This window comes from Gymnoscopelus braueri (assembly GCF_963280865.1).
Source record: "Gymnoscopelus braueri genome assembly, chromosome: 10".
NCBI classification, from domain to species: Eukaryota; Metazoa; Chordata; class Actinopteri; order Myctophiformes; family Myctophidae; genus Gymnoscopelus; species Gymnoscopelus braueri.
In genome coordinates this window covers 38,749,396-38,773,659 of record NC_137611.1, presented here as the reverse complement: position 1 = coordinate 38,773,659, position 24,264 = coordinate 38,749,396, and the positions used below count along the sequence as shown (strand labels likewise).

Sequence of the window (24,264 nt, the reverse complement as noted above, 5' to 3'; positions counted from 1 at the left end):
AATGATCTTTGTTTACCTGCACTGTGTTGAAAAGAAGACGTCAGACCCTTTTATTGAACCTTTCGGTAAGTCAACTATATATATATCTGTATGGTTGAATGGTTTGCATCATCCTCTGCCTCCTATTCTATCAATTAAACATATCATAGTAACTATAACAACACAGCCTGTTGCTGGAGAGACGTCAAACAAACATGGAGCTTCGAGACGGTGGATGGCAAATAAACTAGGTCTGTGAGCCGTAGTGATATATTTCGACTATTTGAAAATAGCCGATCCACAAGCTCAGATCTGCTATTTTCAAAATATTTTTATACATGTTGAAAACTTGTGAAATGGGACATTCTGCATAATGAGTACTTATTACTTTTGGTACTTATTTTTTTTTTGTAACTTATTTTTTATTATTTTCCAGTTAGAAAATTCAACGATCAAAGAAACAAATATGAAAATGACACACAGACAGAGAAATAAAATGAAATGAAAGTAAATAAAGTAAAGACAAATAAAAAGGCATACTACTTTTGGTACTTTTAAGTACATTTTGATACCAGTACTTTTTTACTCAAGAATTTTTTTAATTCCGGACTTTTACATGGAGTATTTCTACATTGAGGTATTTTACTTAAGTAAAAACGTGAGTACTTTTACCACCACTGACGTAAAGTCAAATACATGCAAACAACCCATAAATCAAGACGGAATCCCTGCTGGGACTGAGGGGAGAGATGGCTTTTATGAGCTTGAGGCAGTACTGTCTTGTCAACCAGTAGCCTAGGTGACTGTGTCCCCATTGGTTCTCTTCTCAAACGTCAAGGACGGACCCCCACATTAATATGTATTTGGCCGCGGACCCCCATGTAGAATTAATTTGATTTAGAAGATTTGTGTTGATAAAATGTTTAAAAAATATTCAGTTCAATTTTTTTTATTAATATCTTTAATAGGGAATACCAAATACAATGGGACAGGTCTCCCCCCCCCCCACCACCACAGTCTATGTATGCACAAAATTAAATAACATTTTAATAAACAACTAAGAATAAAAAGATGTCGAGTAGATGCAGATTTCAACTAGGAAAAGTGCTCCTCGGAGCACAGGTCTCCGCCAGGTCAGGCATGTTATTGTCGGCCAGCAATGTTGATGGAATATGAAGAATTGGATAGATCCATCTGGATCACATGACTATAGAGATAGTGTACCGATTTGCGTGATGTTTGGACAAAATCTGTAGGAGTTATATAAAAAAATGTGTTTGGCAAAAATAGGCCTCCTGGTGGCGCTATTATAGGGCAATGTCAAAAGGGTGGCATTTGTTCCTCAACGTAGTGCGACTGTGCGTGCAAAGTTTCACTGCAATCTGCTGTGTAATACCTTAAACTGTAAGTTCTAGTCTTGCACAAGGTGTGCTTGATAGATGATTTTCTCACCCTGGGTGCCTTCCCATCCCATAGGTAGCTAGAGACTATTTGGTCTATTGATTTGAAAAATTGTTTAGGCAAGAACATTGAAAAATAAAAAATCTGTGCAAAATGTTCATTTTTACCACATAAATTCTACCTATCAGTGACAGAGGCGTTGACTTCCACCTTTTGTAGGTCTGACTTAGCCTGGGATCAATAACATTTTTGGGTTTCTGATCCGGTCTGGACGGAAATAACTACGTCATCAGGCGGCCGGAACCCACGACCGGAACCTCCGGTGCCGTGCACCTCCACAATGATTCCTCAAGTTTAAAATTGGTTTAAATTGGTATAATCGTTTGGTATAATAATGGTTTGGTATGTTCATCTTTTATTCTAACTCGTAGTGAGACTAAACTAATTGATTAGCATTATATGGGGAACAAAAACAATGCAACGCCAACTGGAACGCAATACCAGGGTGTCCTCCGCAGTGGAAAGACTGGTGAGGCGAGGTTAGGTCTGACTTAAGCTGAGTGATCAAGGGAGTGAAGTTGGCAGAGAGATCTACTATTTTCAAATAGCCGATCGATGTATATTATTAACTTAATTTTCTTTCTGGGGACCCCTGGAGCCTCCTCAAGGACCCCTGCCCTGGCTGTCCTTGGACCCCACTTTGAGAACCACCTGACACCAAGTCAAAATGTCTCAATAGGGACTAGGGAGTCCACCTCAAACCACTGCAGATGTAATACGTTATATTTAAAAGATTACAGCATTAACTTATAATAGTATAGCTATATCTATCGCATGCATTATTTTTCATCAGTTGACTTGTAATTATTATGTTGCAGCACAATGTCTCATTTTGGAGCAGCGGCCAGGTGGCGGATGGACGGTAGAGACACAGTTTGTGTGGTCCATGACCTCTCCTCCCAATTCCTTCCTGATGATGACTTTGACCTGAATAAATCGTATCCCTGTGCTCGACGTCCAGTCCACAGGAAAAAACAGCTGGCATTGGGATCTTATTCTGGCTTCATAGCAGGTCAGTGTAAAGTGCTACCTAAACCACTGTCTGACCAGTATAACACATTTTGTCCCAAAAAAACAGTTTGAGTTAACTGCTGCACAGTAGAATCCTGTGTTTAATTTAACTCTTGAGTGTCCAGTGTCACAAATGTAAACAAATGGACCCTTACATCCATTTGCTTATATTTGTACACTCTAGGACCCCCAGTCAGGGTCCATTTGGTTCCTCCTAACTATCAATAATTTTGCTGGGTAACCCCTGGAAGCCCTTCAAGGACCTCACTGCTCTAGGATAGTGTACAAATGGCTAAATCAACACTGAGGATATTACCATGTGTGGACTGAGGTACTCTCAGGTAGCCTAAACAAAGCATGCCACCAAATTGTCTCAATAGGTGACTATTTGGACACATACAGTTCTGTAGCGGCACGGAACATCCAGATGTCCAGCCTCCATCCAGCCTCACACACTGCATCCCTGCTTCGGCCGCCTTCCCCGTCAGAGATGTTCAGCCTGTTCAGCCAGCTGACCTCTGGAAATGTTGCACTCCCATCTGTGCTCAACCCAAAAACGGCTATCCTGACTGTAGACCTTGAAACCCAAGAGGTAACGTATGTGTGCTTGCATACAGGCTGCACTGTGCTGTTGTTCAGTTAGTCGTGACATGCAGTATTGTAGTACATTAACTATCGAACCTCCATAAGGAAACACACTGTCAATATCTATTCTTCATGTACTTTTAACCGTTTTTTCCCCTTATCTATGATTTTCTTGTTTTTAGTTTGTTACATCAGTATTATTGTTATTATATTGTTGCAGAACCAACATTTCGTTGCTTGTACCTGTATGACAAACAAGCCCCTGTTGATTCTCGAATTAGAACAGTTATCTGTGTTTTGCTCCTGAAAATGTGTTTGTTTATTTATTTTTTCACAGATCGTGGATGCTAATGAGCAGGCCTGCAAACTGTTTGAGTGCTCTGCTGATGAGTTGTTTGGAAAAACACTGCCCTGTGTTCTGAAGAAAACCAACCAGTTCCCGGAAGAGTCTTTGGCAGAAGAGTGCCTGCAGCCAGACGGGACTATTGTACATGTGTCTGGAAAAGTGGTATGATTCTTTTCTTTTTTTTTTTTATGCTTCGCAGTTCGTGCCGTTCATTGAGCTCTTAGGTTTATCTCCCCCAAATTAATCATTTAGATATCACTAACCACTTTGATATTCAGATGTGTACATCTCAGTCACTGAATATAAAATGGTGTCCATACATGTTGGTGAATGAATGAATAATTTATTTTCATGTCTGGCTGGCCACTCCCAACACTGCCCATGATGGGATAATTCAGACACATTTTAACCACTTGAACCCTAGCTTTCCTATTCTGGAGGTGAACATTCGACAAAAAAGCAGATCTACAAGCTCAAAACTCGACGCGTTTTGAGCTTGTTGGCTATTTTCAGGAAAGAGATTTGTTGTGGGAAGTTGTTGAGGGAAATATTAATGGACCTAGTATAGAGCCCTGGGGGACAGAAAGCATTTTCTATTGTGCCATTACACTGACACAAAAAAATCGAATAAAGGATACAAAACAACAGATGCCAAAAAAGAGAGTTGAGAGTGAGAGTGTTTGTTGTTCCATGTTTCCTGTAGCTGGATGCTGTGACTCTGTCTGGAGAGATGCCAGTGTCAGTTTGGAACTGCAAGCCATCACAGAATGGGGCACAACACTGCCATGTCCTGATAGAACACGTGGAGAGAGTATCAACTTATGTCTCCTTTTCACAAGATGTAAGTACACAGCGTTATAGCAGTGATTCTCAACCTTTTTTATTTCAACGAACCCCAGTTTGATATGCATTAGTCCCCGGTCCCCCATTCATGTTTATTTTACTGATGAAATTGATCTAATTTTGGTGATGACATTGGTCTCATATGTCATTTTAATCTCTATCAAAATGTCTTAAATGTAACTTGGTGGAAAATGCACATGTGGTCACCCTGCACAATATTTAGCGAAAGAATTGCAAGTTATTTTTATCCCGCAGCTATATTGTAAGTAACCCAAGCTTACTTCTGTTGTTTCCAGGGAGGTATTCTCACCTGCGACACCGCGTTTGCCATTCTCCATGGATACCTTCATGCTGAGGAGTTAAAAGGAGTTTCTATTATGGAGCTAATGCCCTCCTTACAAATCCACCTTCACAGCCACGCCTTGCCCAAAGTAAGCACACCTCACAACTGAAAGCATCAAGCCTTCCCTATGTTCCCCCTAACCTCAATCCCAATTTTATCTCCATCTCACAAGGACATAAAGCCTGGAAAATAACTAACTGCTAAAATTGTTTAAGGAAGTACAGGGCTACGTGTTGTCCAGCCTACTTATCGGAACTTCCTGTAGCACTGAACTACCGGTTAAGCACTGTCAGCAGTAGTTGTTGTCAAGCCCAATGTTCCCCTATTCAGGTTTCTGATATTCTCCTAAAACAGACTTTCAAGCTTAATTAAGTATGTTTTCCCTGTTTGCCTCCATCTCTGCTGTCCCTCCTACTAGATGCTACGGGTTCAGAAAGTGCACAGTCAAGGCAGAGGAGGTACCTTGAACCCCCTGTGTATCAAACTACAGGGGACAGTAGTTTGTGGGAGGTCTCAGCAGCAGGTGAACAACGGGACTAGCTGCTCATACTTAGATGAGACTCCTGTGTTAGATGAGACTCCCATGTCCTCTGGTAAGATAATGTTGTATTTTCAAAGCCTGCAAAAAAATATAATACAGTATGTTCAATCATGTTATTCTGAAGAAATGGGTATATATTAGATGCCGCAATAACGTTTTTCTTTTCGCTGATGTCAATCGCCTATGGTACACTGATGATAGCATTGGTTTTTTTTTTTTTTTTTTTCAATTAAATGCATTTCATCCACAAATTGAGTCGTGTTTAAAACATCCACATTACATTATTTTTTTTCTTCCACAATATTTACTTGGATCATTATGTAAACAAAACTATGTACGTGCGTCCTAAGTAGCGCAACAGGATTTGGCGAGATGGATAGGTAGTTACCACAATCTAAAGGCTGATTAGTAGCCTATTATATCAGTAGATTCAGTTTCCACTTACATGTTCATCTATCAACTTGACTCCCAGAGTGAAACGATAGGTTATCTGTTTTCTTTTTTGTCCTTCAATAGGTTGCCCTACGTTATCATTATGTTAACAAACTCACATGGCATGAGTTTTATTGCTACGGTACAATGACCAGAGAGTGTTTGTGAGAGTGATAATTTTTTAGAAAATCTGACTAGAAACCATTATTGGAATTCTCCGATCTCATATACAGAATATCTGCCGATTGCGATCAATTCAATTGAGGCACCCCTAGAGTGTTATATAAAGCACATTTCTAGTTGCTGCCAAAGCCATCGTTGGCGAAGGCTCTTATCTACATAAGTTGGCATGAATCAATAATTGTGCAAGTAGCTAGAATATTTTTTATGTTTCGAGCTTTGTGACCCAATAGCTTCTGTATATTAAAGTAATGATTTTGCAATGTCATCATGTCAAGTCACTGCGTGAAATTCCACACCCGTCAGACTTTGTAAGAGCAAAATGGCCACTTTGTGAATAAGTTAAATCCACTACACGTGTGTGTGTGTTTGTGTGTGTGTCCCTTAGAAGTCAAAGAGGACAGCGTTCTGCTTTCTTCAGGCTCTGCTCTGGTGTATTCGGGTACAGTGTGGGTGTATGCTACTATGTGCGGCCTCCTTGTCCTCCACCCTGACGGCTCTATTCGCAGCATTCACGACCACTTGGCCCTCAGCCTGTTTGGCTACAGCAAGGAGGAGCTGCTGGGAAAGGTTAGCTGCGAGCCAGATTTTTTTCTTGTTCATTGACGTAATTTGGAACATTTCACAGGCTATGAGCCACTTGGCTCATACCTCCTGAAGTGTCTTAACGGGCTCTCACCGTTGCCATAGCCACAGGATGCTTGTCAGTGAGCTGCTGTGTTGAATATAGTAAATGCCCAGAGCCATAGTAGGGCTTAGGAAATAACCAAAAATAAATCAAAACAGATATTTAGAACCAATAATCAAGAAGCAAGTTTTTATAAAAATGTCTTGTATATCAACGGGCCACATGAAAACGTTCTAATATATTGTTTATAATGAACTAAATTGATTAGTCTGATTAACCACTTAACCCTGTATTATACTTTGTGCAATGGTGGCGTACACAAAAGGCCAACATATTTTCACTTTCTTTTCCCAATCTTTTTTTCATTAATCTTAATCGAGGCAAAAGTTTGAAATAATCATGATATTGTTTTGAAATCATATCGCCCCGCCCTAAGCCATGGCTTGCCTTACATAGTATAAACTAGGCTTTAGCTTTTTAGGATACAGGTTAGCGCAGTGGTTCTCAAACCTTTCATGTCAAGGACCCCTAAAATGATAATTTTGTGCCAGGGACGGTCGGGACCCCAAAATAGCAGATGTACAAGCTCGCAGCGCGACCCGAAGTGACGCGCTGTGAGCTTGTAGATCTGCTATTTTTGAATAGCCAACGTATAAATGGATAAAGTGGTTACAATGATTGTGATGCTGTATTAACTACTTTTGCTGCGGAGCCCCTCGAACCCCCCCAAGGACCCCTGGGGGTCCCCGGACCCCACTTTGAGAACCACTGGGTTAGCTTGTTGAGTCTGTTGTCTCGACCTGAATTGCATTCATCCACATTTATGACCTATCACTTTAGAACCGCTCAATGGAAATGGAGCTTTGATATAAATTCATATTGGTTGAGGTGGATAAAGGTATTGTCATTCTGTCAAATAAATAATGATGTGGCAACTTTTCCTTTTCCCGATGGTTGTAGCGTGTCTCTATAGCTACACATTCATGAAGCGCATCCAGTCAGTTGAGGCATGGCCAAGGAAACATGCCTAATTCTGATATTTTGTGCAGCATTTGATAAGTGCACTTAAAATTCGCTTCTCAGCTGGAATCATAAATACTCTGCTTGTGTCCTCAGTCAGTCACTTTCCTGATGCCTGGTTTTTATACAACGATGAATGACTTGGAAAGAAGAGGCAGCCCCCTTCCCTCTCCTGGATTGGAGGGCATTACAGGTCAGTACGTTTCATATTGGGCATTCTGCTAGTGTTTCATTGTTGGAACTGCTTTAATTTGTAAGTTATTTAGTCTGAAAGAGAAAAGGTAGTGCTGACTGGATTCCTTTCTCAGACCCCTGCAGATTTCCAGGTGGGCCTGACACGGCTGCTGGAAGCCCCATCAGCCATCCCAGTCACACACTCCCGGAGAGAGACGAGCCCCAGGAGAGGAGAGGTCTGCTTACATTTTATAGTTTCTTCCTCAGAAAACAAGTATTGGTATAATGTGTCTACTTCTGAATTCAGTCCTGCTAGTGCTGGGGGAAATGTATTGTGTTGTCTCCAATATGATACGTTCAGTGAGATAAAAATGTATATGCATGTCTGTCTGTATGTATATGGAGCTACAATGTCAAATTGTTGCACGGGGGAAATTCAATTTTCAGCTTCACCCAGCTGAGTGCTTCTCAAATGAGCGTGGAGGGGAGGGGCAAGTGCCTTCCCCGAGCAAGTGCCTTGCTTGGGTACACCTCAACACATTGCTGGGGCCGGGAATTGAACCTGGGATCCCTTCTGCTTCCCAGGTGGGCTGTCTATCCATAGCTATGGCCGCCCAAATAAATCCTGGACAGTAGCGAGACATAATCAACCCACGGATATCGTGATGTTGCTTTTAAAGTATATTGCCACGGTAGTACAAATTTACATTAAATGTTGTTTTTACCTGGAAAGTATAATCGGAACTAGTACAGCAATTTCTGATTTCAGGGTCATTATAAGATGTATTAGCCCTTTGTCCTTGTATATGTCTACTGTTGATGGGTTTGAACCTCTTCATCCATTCCTTTTTCCTCTAGATTTCCCAGAGTGTTCCTCACTGGTAGCTGGAGACATGGCCATGGTGCAGCAGGCAGGGCTGGACAGAAGCTCTAAAGGACGAGGCAAGATCTTCACTGGAACCAGCTCCAGGCTAGAGATACAGAGCAGTGCTCCGTCCACCCTGCACCCACCCGCTGTAGCCTCCTCACCCGTGGCTATGTAAGTAGAGGTCATTATGTATCTACTACACTCTTATACATCTTGTTGTTAGTTGGGATGGGTCAGAGGCGCCCGACCCGCTGGCCTAGCGGTCCGGGCGCATACCACATATAGGCTCTCTAATGCAGCCTGACAGCGTGCCACAGCCTTTGCTGCGTGTCACTCCCCGTCTCTCTCCCCCTGTTTCCTGTCAATCTCCACTATGTACTATAAATAAAGTCAGAAAACCCCCAAAAATACATATACAATTTTAATGTAATATTTTTGGATGGGCTATACTGCCATCCAAAGGCTAACTGCAGTAACTAAACTTTAGGGTCGGCCTAATCCGCCAGGCCAAAGGCTGGGGACGGAGATTACGTGTTTTCGATGTGTTTCCAGATGTTTTCGCCCTGTCTGTGTGTCTGTCTCATGTACATCCCTAATGTTAACAATCACAGTAAGAAAAAAGTACCTTTTTAGACATGGAATGTAGGGATTTTTTTTGTATAGTTTATACAAACCTCTAGTTCTATTAAACTTGTCTAGAGGATGGGCGGGCAGGCTGACCGACGGTGGTCGCAAACATAACATGCAGACTTGCAAGGCGCACCGTTGGTCCGATCCTCACCAAACGTGTGCCCCCAGGGGCCACATCAGGGGCCCCCGGAGGCCCCTGGATGCCACAGGCACTCTGTTGATCCAATCCGCACCAAACTTGGGACAAACACTGTTCAGGGGTCTGCCATGGCAATAGTCACACCAGGGGCCACTTGTGTTACAGCAGTGCCCAACATTTCAAATGGCTGTAACTCTGTGACCATTTGCTTTGATCAGCGCAATATAATAGGACTGGATTTGATATTAATATAAGGGCAAAACCATAATGTGACCAAATGCTTTGCTTGATGAGTAAAAGCTCAAAATAAAGAACTGGGTCTATTATGGGAATGCTAATGATTCATCAACGATTGATTAGTCACTGTTAAAAATGTGTTCAATTTAAAATATATTAACCTGTAGTGCAGGGGTCGGCAAGTATGGCCCCTGGGCACATTTTTCTAAGCCATTAGATGGCCAGAACATAATCAAAGGATTATTTAAGAAAATAATCAATAAAAAATGTTGCTGGTGTCATGATTAGGTCTATTCTGGGGTGTGTGGGTGAATAGATAAAAGTTAGGCGATATGCAGTCAGGAACTCCCAGGACCTGCAGGTCTGGAACTTGCAACCGATCACCTTTTGTAAGACATGCATGTGATGGACGGAAGAAGACTGGCACAAAGACTGGATCAAAATAACTCAAGAAATGAAACAAGACAGGGATAGGCCTATTTCACATAAATCAGTACCTGGACCAACCATGTGGCAGAGCTTAACTCATAATAATAATTATTTGACATACTTTAATTCTCTAAACAATTCATCTCGGTGGGGTTCCCAGACTGAACTGGTCTAGCGGAATCCCTTGGCTGGATGATGATGTGTTAGGGGCTATACTGTACCTTACATGCAGTGAGGACAAAGCAGTTGGTTGTGCAGTATGCACTTCTAAGCTCATAGAGTACTTGTTTACATAACTTGTCAAACCACCCCTTATAAAGTGCCATATTATTGGCTATAATTGTCTCCGCCAGGCCGAAAGGCATGGCGAGAGAGCATGTTTTGCCCTCTATCCTTCCGTCCGTCCGTGTGTCCGTCATTCTGTCTGTGTACAGCTAATCTCCGGCACCGTTAGCTTGCTCGCTGTGAAACTGTGCACACACACTCCCTGGATGCCACAGCAGAACCTCTGCCCCAAATTTTTCACATGGGCCTTTTATAGCGCCACCAGGAGGCCGATTTGTGCAAAACATATTTTCTGACAGTACTCCTACAGATATTGTCCAAAAATCCCGCAAATTGGTACACAGTATCTCTATAGTCATTAAACGAAACAGGTCTTTCAGATTTTTCATATTCCATCCTGATTGGCTAAAAATGGCCAAAGTTTGCTGGAGTGCTCAGTTTTGAACAAAATGCCTCAAATCATGAACACGGCATGCAATTTCCTTGAAATTTTGCACGCATAGTTCCACTATGCCGAGGACGAATTGCCACTTGAAATCTTTCAAATCAGCCTCATGGTGGCGCTATAACAGGCCGATTCGTGTTTTTACCTATAACTGCACCGATCTGTGTAAAACTTTGTAAGCGCACTCCCTAGAGGAAAAATCTTTGCCCTGCATTTTTCACATCTGCCTTTTCTAGCGCCACCAGGAGGCCGACATATGTAAAACATTTTTTTTTATATTACTCCTTCCGATTTTATCCAAATTTCACGCAAATCGGTACAGATGATCTCTATAGTCATGTGATCAAGACGAATGTGTTTGATTTTTCATATTACATCCTGATTGGCTAAGATTGACATCTAAAGTTTGCAGTAGTGGCTTGTTTTGAACAAAATGTCGCAAATCATGAACGCACCATCCGATTGCGGTCAAACTTTGCACACACATTCACACCATGCTGAGGAGCAAATGCCTAGCCTCGCGTAGCCAGACTATATCACTGCATGGATATGAGTCTGGTGCTTCCATGAGGAAGTTTTTTTTCCCCAAGGGGCGGGATCAAAACAATGGCCCTCGACGCAATTGGTTAGACCTACAACCAACTACCAATTACAGTCTCCCATATTTGAATCCTGGTCCCTGATTGGTCACCCACGTCTTCTGGAGCAGGAAATGGATTCTCTATGGAGCGGTGCAGAGTGCAATTTTTATTTGCACTCGCAGATTGGTCCCAGGCTAGCAAATGCCACCCTTTTACCATTGGCCTGTTATAGCGCCACCAGCAGGTCTAATTTATCAAAACTCATTTTTTATGTGTCTGATTGCCGTGCAAGGCCTAAGAAGAAATGGCACCCTTTTCACATTGGCCTATTATAGCGCCACCAGGAGGCCACTATAGACCGCCGAAGTCTGACGTCATTTACACATCCTTTGTTTGTCTACCTGGTTCGCAGTTTTCCACCCCCGTTCTGAATCCCATAGACGTATTTAATATCGCGTCAAATAAGAACTGTGTTCCAAAAATAAACAAATGACCCCGGCGGGTTGACTCTTATGGATATGAAGCATCAACTGACGGTGAGAAAACGCTAATGTTACTTCCGCCGAATTAGTTACATTTTCGCCAGAAACAGACTGTATCAAATATAAGTGACTGACTATCATAAACGATAAAGAACCTCCTCCCTGACAATAACGCCGACACGCGGTGTTTATTTTTGGACCACAATTCTTATATGAGACGATTCTAAGATGACCCAATGTTATTCTCCATAGAGAAATTACTTCCGCAAACCTGGGGATGAACGAGTCACGTCAGGACTTCGGTGCTCTATAACCTACCTGACCTGGCGGAGACCTGTGCACTTTTTCTAGTTATCAGATGAATTTCCATTATCACAATAATAATATTTCCCACAGCTTATCTGTGAATAATATATCGGTAGCCTATATGTATGCATCAAAGCAGAAGTTAAAATCTGTGAAGTGACATGGTTTGAAAGTATGGTAATCTTATTTTATTGTTCCAGGGCTGATGACACTACAGAGCTAGTGGAGGGAGCAGGCCACATGTCTACCTGGCAGCTGGAAGATGGAGACTCCACCCAGGCCCTCTTACAGACTTTCTTCCTGGTAGAGCCACCAGAGGGAGATGCCCTCTGCCTGAACACCGCTAATCCTCCAGAACAGGCTCAGAGAAATGGTCACCCTCTTCCAGGTACAGTATGTATGTATGTATGACAATGTTGCAAGGTTGTAAGGTTTTCCAGATGCACCTATTATCTACGTATATAGGAATTGCCGGAAGTATAGTTAAGCACTTTAAATAGGTGTGTGTGTGTGTGTGTGTGTGTGTGTGTGTGTGTCTGATATTATTCCAATTAATTTAACAAACTGTATTCAAAAGCATGTTTATTAAAACAATTAGGTTATTATCAATATAAAAGTCAAGGAATTTGAACAAAATGCCAATATGACCAGTTTTGTCTAGTGATCTCTGAATGCCTTTCAGAGAGGTTGTATCCACTATCCCCCAAACCCCAACACACTTAATTTTACATCCCAGCATTTGCATTCTGCTTCCATTCAACGTAAAATGTTGCTAAGCAGAAGATTACTCAACCCATGCTTTTGAAGTTATGTCACAAGTTGATAATAAATTCCCAGTTCCAGATACATTGAGGAAGATACTATCATTATCAATAAATAAATAAAATAATAACTAATAATAACTTTTTCTGTATTATGTTCTGTAAAAATAGGTTTTCATATCGGCGCATATTGGACAACTTATACGCAGGTATCAATATAGGCCAATATCAGCCAGCCGATGTATTGTTTGGGCCCTTTTCCTGAGAATCTGGGCTCGCGTTTCCTGGTCTTCAAAATGTGTTAAAGATTTGTATTATGAAACCATCTGGAGTGTTTTGTTGTCCTTCAGACCAGGCTGGACAAGACAAGCACACAGCCGACCTCTCTGTCCTCCAGGTCTCCAGCTTTGAGATCATCTCCATGGAGAGCAGGTGTGTAAGATGCTGAGATAAATACGTGTGTGCAGGACATTTGGTTCAACCAGTTGGCCGTGGTGTGGTTCCGGGCTCGGAGCTTGGCATCTTGTCCCTCTTCAGTGTAGGGCTGCAGCTATCAATAATTTCTTTAGCGACTATTTCTATCAGTTACTTTTTTGATTGATTGAATAATAATTAATAAATAAATTTATAATATAATTTGCCTTTTTTGTTTACAAATTAATTAACCAATCAAGCCCTACTTTCTATTTTCTGTTGCACAACAGTGGCATGCAAAAATGGCAGATCTGCTAGCTCGAAACGTGTCTCTAGCTTGTAGATCTGCTATTCTGCTATGTCCAAAATGATATTCTGCTACTGTATGTCCAAAATATAGATAGATTATTAACTGATTATTTGATTTAAAATGTAATTATCAACAAAAAAAATTATAGATTTAAATCAATTAGTTTGATAGCTAATTAACAGATAATTAACAACTAATTAACTCTTGCACCCCTACTTCAGTGTTCCCCAGTATAATCTGTATACAACCGGACTGTTCTCCCAGATCTTCCTCAGGCTTTTGTGAGAAGTTTGCCAGTCACGCCCGGGACGACTCCGCGAGCTGCTTCCTGGACCTCAACACCGATGGTGAGTTGGTGACCCGAGCCATGGCCGACCTGGACCTGAGTGGCAGTGTGGAGCTGCCCAACGGCGCTGGAGGAGCGGAGGCCAGCGATAACGGTGTACGCTCTCTGGCGTCCTGCAGCACCACGGAGCTGCTGCGCACCCCCTCCCCGTACGTGGCCTATCCCGTCCAGGAGGCAGAACCTGTCTGGAACGCTCCGGCAGAAACCACAAGCGTTCCGTTACAGGAACAAGAGGGGGAGAAGGGACAGTGGGGAGCTATCTCGTCAATTCACATTGGGCAGCTCAACGAGATGCCGTGCGCGCCGGTCGAGCAGGTTCTGACAGAAGCTCCTGCCACGTCCACTCCAAAGAAACAAAAGGGGAACACCTCGTCATTGGAGGATAAGCAGATTCTGGAGGGCCAATATGATGGAAATGCATACCACAGGGATGGCACCAGAATAGGTCTGTTCTACTGCAGCAGTCAGTAACTGTCAATGATATTGTCTGATGAACATAACATGATTAAGGCTGCAACAGTTAATCGAACTAATTGATTTAATCAATAATTTAATAAAATAATGGATGGGTTATTAATCTTTCTTTCCCTATTTTGAGAATGTCATAGGCGAAAAGTTTAACAATCTAAAAAATGGTGAATATAACCGATCTACAAGTTCACAGCTTGAGCTTGTACATCTGTTATATTTGCAACACCATTTAGAAGATAATTGATAGTTGCAGCCCTAGATTTGATTTATTATATTTAAAAAAAAATCTTACCTCTTGTATCATGTGCGGTCTTCAGACGTGCTGTGTGACGTACTCCGGGCCGACCTCCTTGACGGCACCGCTGCGTTCTGCGTATGGTTGAGCAGGCCTGGCCAGAGCCTGGTGCAGGCCTCTCTGCATGATGTATCCGGGGCAAGTCTAGGAGAGGTTGGTGGTGGTCTAAGTCTAAGCATGGAAACAAGATGAGAGCATATTTCCTTATCACTTTAACCCTTTTGGCTCTGCTAGAAGAAGCGTCTGGCGATACAGAGTAAAGATCAGACAGTATAATAGTTGTTACAAATTACTGAGAGGGACTTTTATTTTAATCTCTTTAATCTCCCTACCAGTCTGATTCTTGATAACAATATAATTTAGACCTTGACAGCTTCCCGCTATTCAGGCCTGAATAGTCTGATAGAGCTGGGGGTTCCTTTAATCTTCCCAAAGGAGGTTTGGCCGACTTTAGATCCTTCACTCCCGATGGAGCCCATGTTCTTAAACTGTTGACAAGCTATACTTAAGGTGAATATTTCCAGACAGCTATTCAAGCCAAAAGACGAACAATGCCAGAATTTTCAGCTGAAGCTGAACCTGAAAATATCCCAAGTATGGCACGATAAGTCATACTCATGAATATTCCCAGAGACAGCTATTCAAGCTAAAAGCGGACAATGACAAAAATTTGAACCTGAATCTGCAAGTATTCTAAGTATGGCAGTAGATGTCTCCTCGTAAAGACTCATTCTCCTCAGGGCAGGAGTGCCCCGTCTCTCCTTGGGGTTGGAAACCTCTCGCGCACCCTATGTGCAGCACTTGCATTACCCCTGATGACCTTGTCAATAGTACAACGTATTCCTTCTACCCATCACCTGCCTCTTAATCATCCTCACTAACCATTACATCATCTCAAAACGGCTTTCTCCCCCCAGTCCCCTGACCTCCCAAGTCACTGGGTCAAATGTGAAGTTGGGTCAAGTCACTGTGTCAAATGTGAAGTTGAAAATGTTCAAGGTTACTATGATGCAAACCCCATGGCCTTGCACCTGTCTATGGCCTTGAACCTTCAAAGCTTCAAACTTACACATGATCTCATTGTTAAAGCTTACAGTTAACTTTGATCTCGCTACTGCTAGGTGCTTATTAGTGCTTCTAACTTCAACTTAATTTAGTTTCAACTAGACATGCATTACATCTATAACTAGTGACAATACACATTATAACACAAACAATCAAAGCAGATCACAATAATACATCACATTAGTCATTGAATAGTTCAGATTATGTTTCACACACGAGAATTAATAAATAGTATATGAGAGAGCTATTCTAAACACTTATCAGTCTTCTTTACTTTCCCAGCTTCTCTCTGGCTACCTCTGGCGTCCGATGTGTAGGCTGCAGTAACTCTTCTCCTTCTACTTCACTCACAACTCCTTCTTCCTCATAGAGGCCTACTTGAGGCCTGCCTTGATCTTTGACCTCAACTTGTTGCTCCACGGCATGTTATTGTATCCGAACACCATTTCCACTGTATCCATACGCTGAATGGTAAAAAAAAAAGCCTATCTACAAGCTGATTTAGAATTAGCTGTGTGAAAGTAGCCGATCTACAATTCAAGAAACCAACTTGGGAACAGGAGGGGTGCATAAATATCGCTGCTTGGCGACAATTGGATTTAATCTTGAAAACCGCTGAACCCAATGAGCGCCACATTTCTTGTACACAATCAGTAGGCCACAGAAGTACCTCCACTCATTTCTTTTTCTCACGTTTTATCATTTGAAATATTTAATGTTATAATGGAAGTCAATGACGTTCTGATCAGGCTGAAACGCAAATTTGGATATGTCCTAGATGACTGATATCATAGATAACCGACATCACAGGTGGGCCCATGAAGTCCTTGATCCACATTGGAGCCACGCCATTCGAATTTAGATCCTGAGATTCACATTTTGTCTTCTACTTTGCAGAGGATTGGTGAGTCCAGCCATGGGGAGGCTCTCCGCTCAACCCTGAATCTGGACCAGTCCAGAGCCTGTGACGGCCAGTTTGAAGAAGAGTACCAGCCTCTGCAAGCAGTTGGTAAAGGAGCCTTTGGCTTCGTCTGGAAGGCATCGAGGCGCTGTGACGGACTAGAGGTAAAGACCGCAGATACAGTTTAGGGGTAAAGAGCTACTGTACCAGCTACTGAAAAATAACTTGAGTATGTGGAACATTTTTGTTACTTTACTTCATGAGGACGATGTATCCCGTTTGTAGGTGGTGGTGAAGTTCATCAAGAAGGCCAGAATAGTTGATGACTGCTGGGTGGATGACCCCATGCTAGGACATGTCAGCCAAGAGATCGCTATACTGACCCGAGTACAGCACCACAACGTTGTCAAGGTAACTACTTGATGCTGTTCCAAATAGGAGCTAACGTATTGAATTTACAGCCGTTTATCTATTCATAAATGAGCGTTGCCTGCTGTCTATGTACTATGAATGTGCAGCATTGTAATCTTGTTGACAAGTGTGTTGTGTTGTGTTGTGTAATGCAGTGGCATGGAGCCCAATACAAATTTCCCTTGTGGTACAATAAATGATATCTTATCTTAGTGTTATCAAAGTCCTTTCTCGCAGTCCACGATGTGGAGAAAGTGATTTATGGACTAATTTCATCCTAGCTGGGCCGCTGGATTTCTATTTCATGGTTTAATTTCTGGAATATTGCAAGTCACTGTATGTATGAGGTGCTTAGCAAACGCTCTGTGATTTTTAAAAGAGCGAGTCTTGACACAATGCTAAGATGTGCATCTGGCAGACTGACACATCTTTACATTGGCACATAAATAAGAAACCCACACGCTGAAAAATTAAGAGTTTTTGCTCGCATACATTCATGTCTCCATGTCACCAGGTGCTGGACGTGTTTGAGAATGGCAGCTACTTCCAGATGGTGATGGAGAAACACGGCGACGGTCTGGACCTCTTTGAGTTCATAGACAAGCAGCCAAGGCTAGATGAGCCCCTGGCCAGCTACATCTTCAGACAGGTACAAGGAGATAAGTCCCATATCATGTTCAAATCCACCACAATTCTTATATGAGACGATTCTAAGATGACCCAAGGTTATTCTCCATAGATAAATTACTTCTGTGACCAAGGGGATGAACGAGTGACGTCAGGACTTCAGTACTCTATATGTAGGGCTGGGTGATATGGACATATATAATAATTAAGTGGGTAAACACAATTAATGGAACAGCTAGAACAGTCATAAGTTCAGAAAATGACACCAATTGTGACTTAACTATGCAACCTTTAAAACTAGGAATAGCAAACACCTATATGCCATAAAACAATATTACGATATCCAAGATCTCTGACGATATCTAGTCTTATATCACAATGTTGATATAATATTAATTGCCCAGCCCTATTTAAAGGGTAAGGTCCAACATGACTATTTTAAGGTGACACGTCTGCCACGTGTCACCTGTAAAAACAACTTTGTAAAGAGCTGTGTTTACAAGAGATATCATTCCCATAACCCAAAGGGACAGCCCCACGTTTCCAAAGGATTTGCACAAAACCTGTTGGAAAGGTTGATCCTGGCCGTGAGGAAGAACTCACAGTGCATGGCCTGTCACAAAAAGGTACATACCTATTTATCAAACATAATACCTTGAAAAAAGGTTTATCATGGGCCCTGGAAAAACCAATTACTGGTCATTGCCATGCAAATGGCAATGTGAAATACTAATACTCGTCTCTGTATCAGCGAGTACTCAGACATGGAAAAAGTGGGAGGCCTGGGAGCACAGGTTACAAGGGTCTAGGTTTTGTAGTTGTGTCCGTGGAGGGGAGCCTTTCGGAGCCACACAAAAAGTGTCAGGTTGCATACAATGATGCTTTGCGGTTGCTGCTGAGGGTACAAAGATGGCACAGCACCAGCCAGCTGTTTGTTAACTTGGGGGTGCCTACCTGTCAAGCTCTTTTAAGAAACTGAATGTACAAATGCATGTGTCGTTTAGAAGAGTCTGAGAACTGTTATTGTGATATAATCAACTCACTGAAGAGTTCTAATCGGTTCTCTTCCATGATGTGGAGACATTGGCGCAACAGCCTGTGAGCATTATTTGGACTGGCTGTAGGTTGGACTGATTTTGTATTAATTTTTTTATTGTTTGTATATTTGTCATTTGGTATGTGATATGGACCTTGAGTCTGCAATAAAGATAGAATTGAATTGTCAAGCTTGCTGCTTGTTTAAAGTCTAGATCTGCCACAGCCCAAGTTGTTATGCAATGTTGTATTTATTAGGTCAATATATATGTAGATTTGCAGTCAAGGAAATAGTATGGAGTGTTCCATTTGATCAAGTGTCTTTTTTTTATGCATACATTTGTTTATTCCCTCTGTCAGGTGGTGGCTGCTGTGTTCCACCTGAGGAACAGGAACATCCTTCACAGGGACATTAAAGATGAGAACATCATCATTGACAAGTGCTTCCACATCCAGCTGATAGATTTTGGCTCTGCTGCCCTGCTAGCTCCAGGGAAGCTGTTCCACAACTTCTGTGGCACGCTAGAGTACTGCTCCCCGGAGGTGCTGCGAGGAAACCCGTGCGTGTACACACACACACACACACACACACACACACACACACACACACACACACACACACACACACACACACACACACACACACACACGTGATACACCCTGTTCATTAACCACATTGTCCTTGGCATCGCTATTTTGGACATCTGGCATCATAGGTGAAAGGTCTCAAAAAAAGCTTAACCAATTTCAGCCTGTGAGCTCCTAGATTGGCTGTTTTCACTACTTTTTCTTTCTTTTTTTCACACTAAGTATAAAATGGCTTGAGTGGTATGTTTTTTCATACATCTGTGTACATACATCTCCTTTGCATAACCAGTTTTTAAATCGAATGCATTTTCAAATGAAACCCATTTGACTTTAGTTTTTTCTCACTACTACACACTGCAACACAATAATGAGGCAATAATTTATGAAGGAAGGATGAGCTGTTTGCTCTGATAGGCAAGTGGTTGCCCCTAAACTGTTTATTCATTTCAGGCTCAATGCTTTGGATATTAAAATCAAATTTACAGAGCTTATACTGAACATTGCACTGTATTTTTTTATTTTTTTATTTTTTCATTGGTACTATAAACGAGAGTCATGGGACTTGCAGATGCTAGATATGTGCAGTAATGTAAGAATTGCCAGTAATATTCAATATTTATGTCGTATGGAGGATGTCTATGATGCTGAATAGTCAAACAAACAATATGGCTGATGTGTTGAATTATTTAACCGAAGAAAACTGTGCTTATCTTTCAAGCACTATTGTACATTTGATCATTTGCGTATTTCACCCATTAGTTGTTTGCATTTCTCCTCCTGTGTAGCTACGAGGGTCCACAGCTGGAGATGTGGTCTCTGGGGGTGTTGCTGTTCACACTACTGTTCAGTGAGAACCCCTTCTGTGGCGTGCAAGAGATCCTGGTAGCCAAAATGAAGCCCCCGTTCCCTGTGTCTGCAGGTACAAATGCTACTAAATAAATAACCACTTTAGTAGGAAAACATGTTGCTTTTTGTGTCACTGTGGATGTTAATGTGTGGTTGTTATTTCATATTTGTATTCAAGCTGGGCTCCAGGGAACTTTTTAGAACCTGAGGAGGGGATAAGAAAGTGTTGTAGTGTTTTCTGTCCTCATTTCAGTACAGGCATAGCAGCAGCATGCTAATATACACTAAACAGTATATGGTAGGGGCCCACTTCAGACACGAGTGCCCACTGCTCAGTAGTCTAGTAACAAAGTGGTGCTGGTGGGTATTGTATAGTGTAACTACTTAAGGCCCACTGGGGGAAAAAGCCTCTCTCTCTGTTACAAAGGTTTTTCTAACTACTCTGTATTTTCTGCCATTCTCTATTCTCCTAGAGTTGAATATTGTGTTGTCGGGCCTGATGGAGGCCAACCCCAGCCAGAGGATGACACTGGATCAGCTGCTGCTTCAGTCCTGGATCAGCCTGCCTATCTCCCTGGCAGAGTACAGCTGGAACGAGGTGGTTCCTGACAGACGGAGCCACGTTGGTGTTGGTGAGTACTACAGTGAAAGCAAGTAAAGTGGTTGCACAAACAAGGATTAATTACTAAACCAGTTTAAATCACTTTTTTTTCCTGTTAATCTTGTTGCACAACATTTTAAGCATGTATTAAATCTAACCTAAATTACATTTAAACCTGGGTGTAATTTAGATTTATAATTCACAAGAACTGAAGATAGGATCAAACATCAAAGTAAGAGGAATTTTGCTGTTCCAACTATACAATAACTACTGGTAGCCATGTATCTTTTTATCCTAAATTACTGCCTTGTATTGGGCCATCAACTCGAGCATTAAATGCTTCTCAAATAATTTAAAGTCTGAATTTCTCTCTGTCTCATCTCTCTAGACATAAAATTCAAACTGATACATAATAAAGAAACTATTTTAAACAATTATCCTCAATCAAGTATGCTCGGGACAAAAATTTATAATGAATTCATCATTAATCCAAGGTTTGTTCATTCAAGTTTTAAAACTAAATTGAGAAGCCATTAGAATTAAACTTGCATCAACAAATCTTAGCTTAGCCCTAAACTCTATTTAATTTCATCCTTGTTGGTGCAACGCACCCATATACTCTAATAATGGCATCTGTCCAATCTATCCTGTCCAATCTATAGCTATCGATGGTAAGATATTATGTGTGCAGTTTGAATGATGTGGTGGAGGTGCTTGTGTGCATTTTCAAATGTGGCGATGGTCTATGCCTCATTTGGCTAAATGGAAATGGTGAGCATTATAAAAATAAATACTTCACCAATGAGAACATAATGCTTCACAAGACTGATGATGGCATAACTAAAATAAATATATTTTACTTGCGTAGATTTTCAGCTATCAACTTTACTGCTCAAAAGTTACACTTGCGCTTTCATTTACCTGGCATTTTGGGCATTCATGGCCATAGGCGGTGTTTCCTGGTGTCATGCTGTGGCAGCATGAGCTGTGTGTCAAATTTGTCGTTTCTCTGCTTAAAGCTTTTGCTTCTCAACACAGTTTCACCACAGTACCAAGAGGTCAACACTAAAGGAAGCCTGGGGCAGGGCCTGTTTCCAGACGCCGGTGACGAGACTCTTCCTGACGATGATGATGAGCAAGACGAGGACGAGAAGATGTCCATGGAGGCTCTCGAAACTGAGCTCCGGAAATACCTCTGTGACGACTGAAGTGACTGGAATTACAAAAACAGCAAATGTACATTCTGTGGTGACAGCATCCTCTCCTGGTTTCCCTTCAAAGAATTTGCACTGAGTTTGTTTGTTTCGTCTATCCAACATTGAAGCCTGTCGTACGATGGTGTCACTCGCTGAAAATAGCCAATCGACAAGCTTGCATATATTCTATTTGCTGTACAAAGAGTCTTGGCTAGATGAACAACATAAACAGGGAAAATCTGTCGTTTGTCATGCCAAAAATAGCAAGATTTACAAGCTTAACGATGCGTCGCATCGTTATTCATTGTGAGCTTGTAGATTTGCTATTTTCAGTGTACGACATCGTGCACTGAAAACAGAGCGATTGAAGACTACGGGACTTGTTGCCAAACGTAAAGATGAAGCTTAATGTACAGCATTGTATGTCCTTGGAATGTGTATTTATTGATTATCACTGAGTGCTGTACAATGATGCAAGAACATCTTGACCCAGCAGCATTGCTTTTCTTTTTTTGTCATGCTTTTTGAGTCAATATGTTACTTCTTTTTTCTTTGTCTGAAGTTGACTTAACATGCTTTTACATTTTTAATACAATGTGTTTTTGTTTTATTTGTGTTTATTAAACTTAGTCAAAGTTGAAAATGTATTTACAATATTTTATCTATTTATTCTACTATACACAAATAAATATTTTATCACAAATTTAACTCAATCTTCTCGTTTCGATCTTGTCCCAGAGTTGAAAAATAAATGAACTCATATTTTTCCATTTCAAAATATAACTTAAAAATGTAGACACCAGCAGTAGAATTAGGCATACTTTATAATGACAATAAGGCCCCAACATGATTTTTGAGTAGTGATGTTTTCCACTAAGAAGGACGTTCACATTTCTAGGAAATACAAATATTAGTTTCTTAACAAATTGAAAGGTAAGTGACTTATGTATGTTTTGGTGACATTTTAAAAGTTTAAAGCATATTTTGATTATCGGGATAATATCATTAATCGCAATGATTTTGGCCAGGCCGTGTCCATGTTCAATGTTGGGGTGACTGCATCTGACAAGTATCTAGTGTTGGTGAACAAAAAATATACAGTATAACCGAGCGATTTTAAAGTAGTGTCCAGGAACCCAAATCGGTTATTCTGAGAGTTATGAGGGTCCATGAAATTAAAAGGTTTGCTTGCTTATGTGGTATCTAAAAACCACAGACTTAAAGGTTTCTATTGCTTTCGTAGTTGCCAACAACGCCATATTGCAGATAAGTTTGTTGTCCCAGAGATGAGAATGAATGGTTGTAGAATGAAGGAGTCATCACTAGTTAGTGAGGTTTCGTTGCTTCCATTTATTGCATAAGTACAAACAGCTTCCTATGGGGACCCTGAGGTCCCCACCACACCACACAACAGCCTGCCGGCTGCTGAGTCACACACACACTACAAGCTTACATGTCATATTCTTTATAGCAGTGGTCACATTTTGAATAAGAGGAGGTAACATGTATGGGTGTGTCAGCCTTCAAAGGTGAGCCCCCCACCTCCCGGCCCCCACATTTGCAACTGTAAAGGGCAGGAAGGGGGAAATGGGGGGGACATGCCCTCTGTCTCCTGCAGGTAAGACAAAGAAAATGCTAAGAGCACCCACACCCCGTTCAGACACACCGGCACCTCTCTCTGACTCAATCCACTTCTTCTGTCTGTAGCCTACTTGTACTGTAGACTTGTGAAGTTCTAACAAATATGTATGTTATGTTATCAAATATACTACATTCCCCCCATGAGAGACATTAAACGTCTCTCACAAACACGTATATTTCAAAAGAACCACAAAGAATCGCCCCCCATGAAAAGCGACCGGAACACCAACCAGGAAAAAAAAGTTAACATTCAGGAAAACTAAAACAGCAAACAACATCACACAGAACAATGCACATACAAAAACCAAGATTACATAGTACAGCGATACGGTGAATTACATCAAATAGACACCCCCAAAACTAATTAGCGTGCAGGATCCCTCTGTTAGCCTTTTAAACTCCAGGATAAAACATTACACAGCCACCCAGTGGAAGCTGACAGCATACAGTCGAATCACGCCCACCAAGCGATAGCACCACCCCCCAAGATCAATGTCCCCCTCGTCCAGTCACCAAAATATACTCAAAGATAGCCTAATTCTTATCCCTAAGTTTTACACCGTACCATCAAGCATATATGACAACTACCACGAAAGTGTCTACACGGAAAAAAGAAGGCAGCGTACCCCCCAATGAAACAATAACCCACAAAGTAAACTCGCATTAAACACAGGAGACCAGAAAGTAAAAAAATACCCTCGCACCACTTCCCATGGCAGCCATAGCCCCATAGTTTAACCCACCCTTATCACAAAAACATAACCCCAGGTCCCATATGCGCAGCGTTCCGCTCGATAATGTCTCTCTTGTA

General features: G+C 41.6%; 1 protein-coding gene across 1 annotated transcript; it reads left to right on the top strand.

Moving 5' to 3' along the window:
* On the top strand, positions 1-22,494 carry pask (PAS domain containing serine/threonine kinase). The gene is made up of 22 exons (XM_080440053.1): positions 1-65; positions 2,259-2,452; positions 2,832-3,043; positions 3,374-3,544; positions 4,086-4,223; positions 4,522-4,656; positions 4,987-5,161; positions 6,110-6,291; positions 7,466-7,562; positions 7,678-7,779; positions 8,402-8,582; positions 12,146-12,333; positions 13,057-13,138; positions 13,695-14,221; positions 14,565-14,695; positions 16,505-16,672; positions 16,794-16,919; positions 17,434-17,568; positions 18,942-19,141; positions 19,955-20,088; positions 20,489-20,647; positions 21,655-22,494. Exons 2-22 carry the CDS (start codon positions 2,263-2,265, stop codon positions 21,822-21,824), a joined length of 3,603 nt encoding a protein of 1,200 aa, XP_080296179.1. The 5' UTR covers positions 1-65; positions 2,259-2,262; the 3' UTR covers positions 21,825-22,494.
* Positions 22,495-24,264: the final 1,770 nt, after the last annotated feature.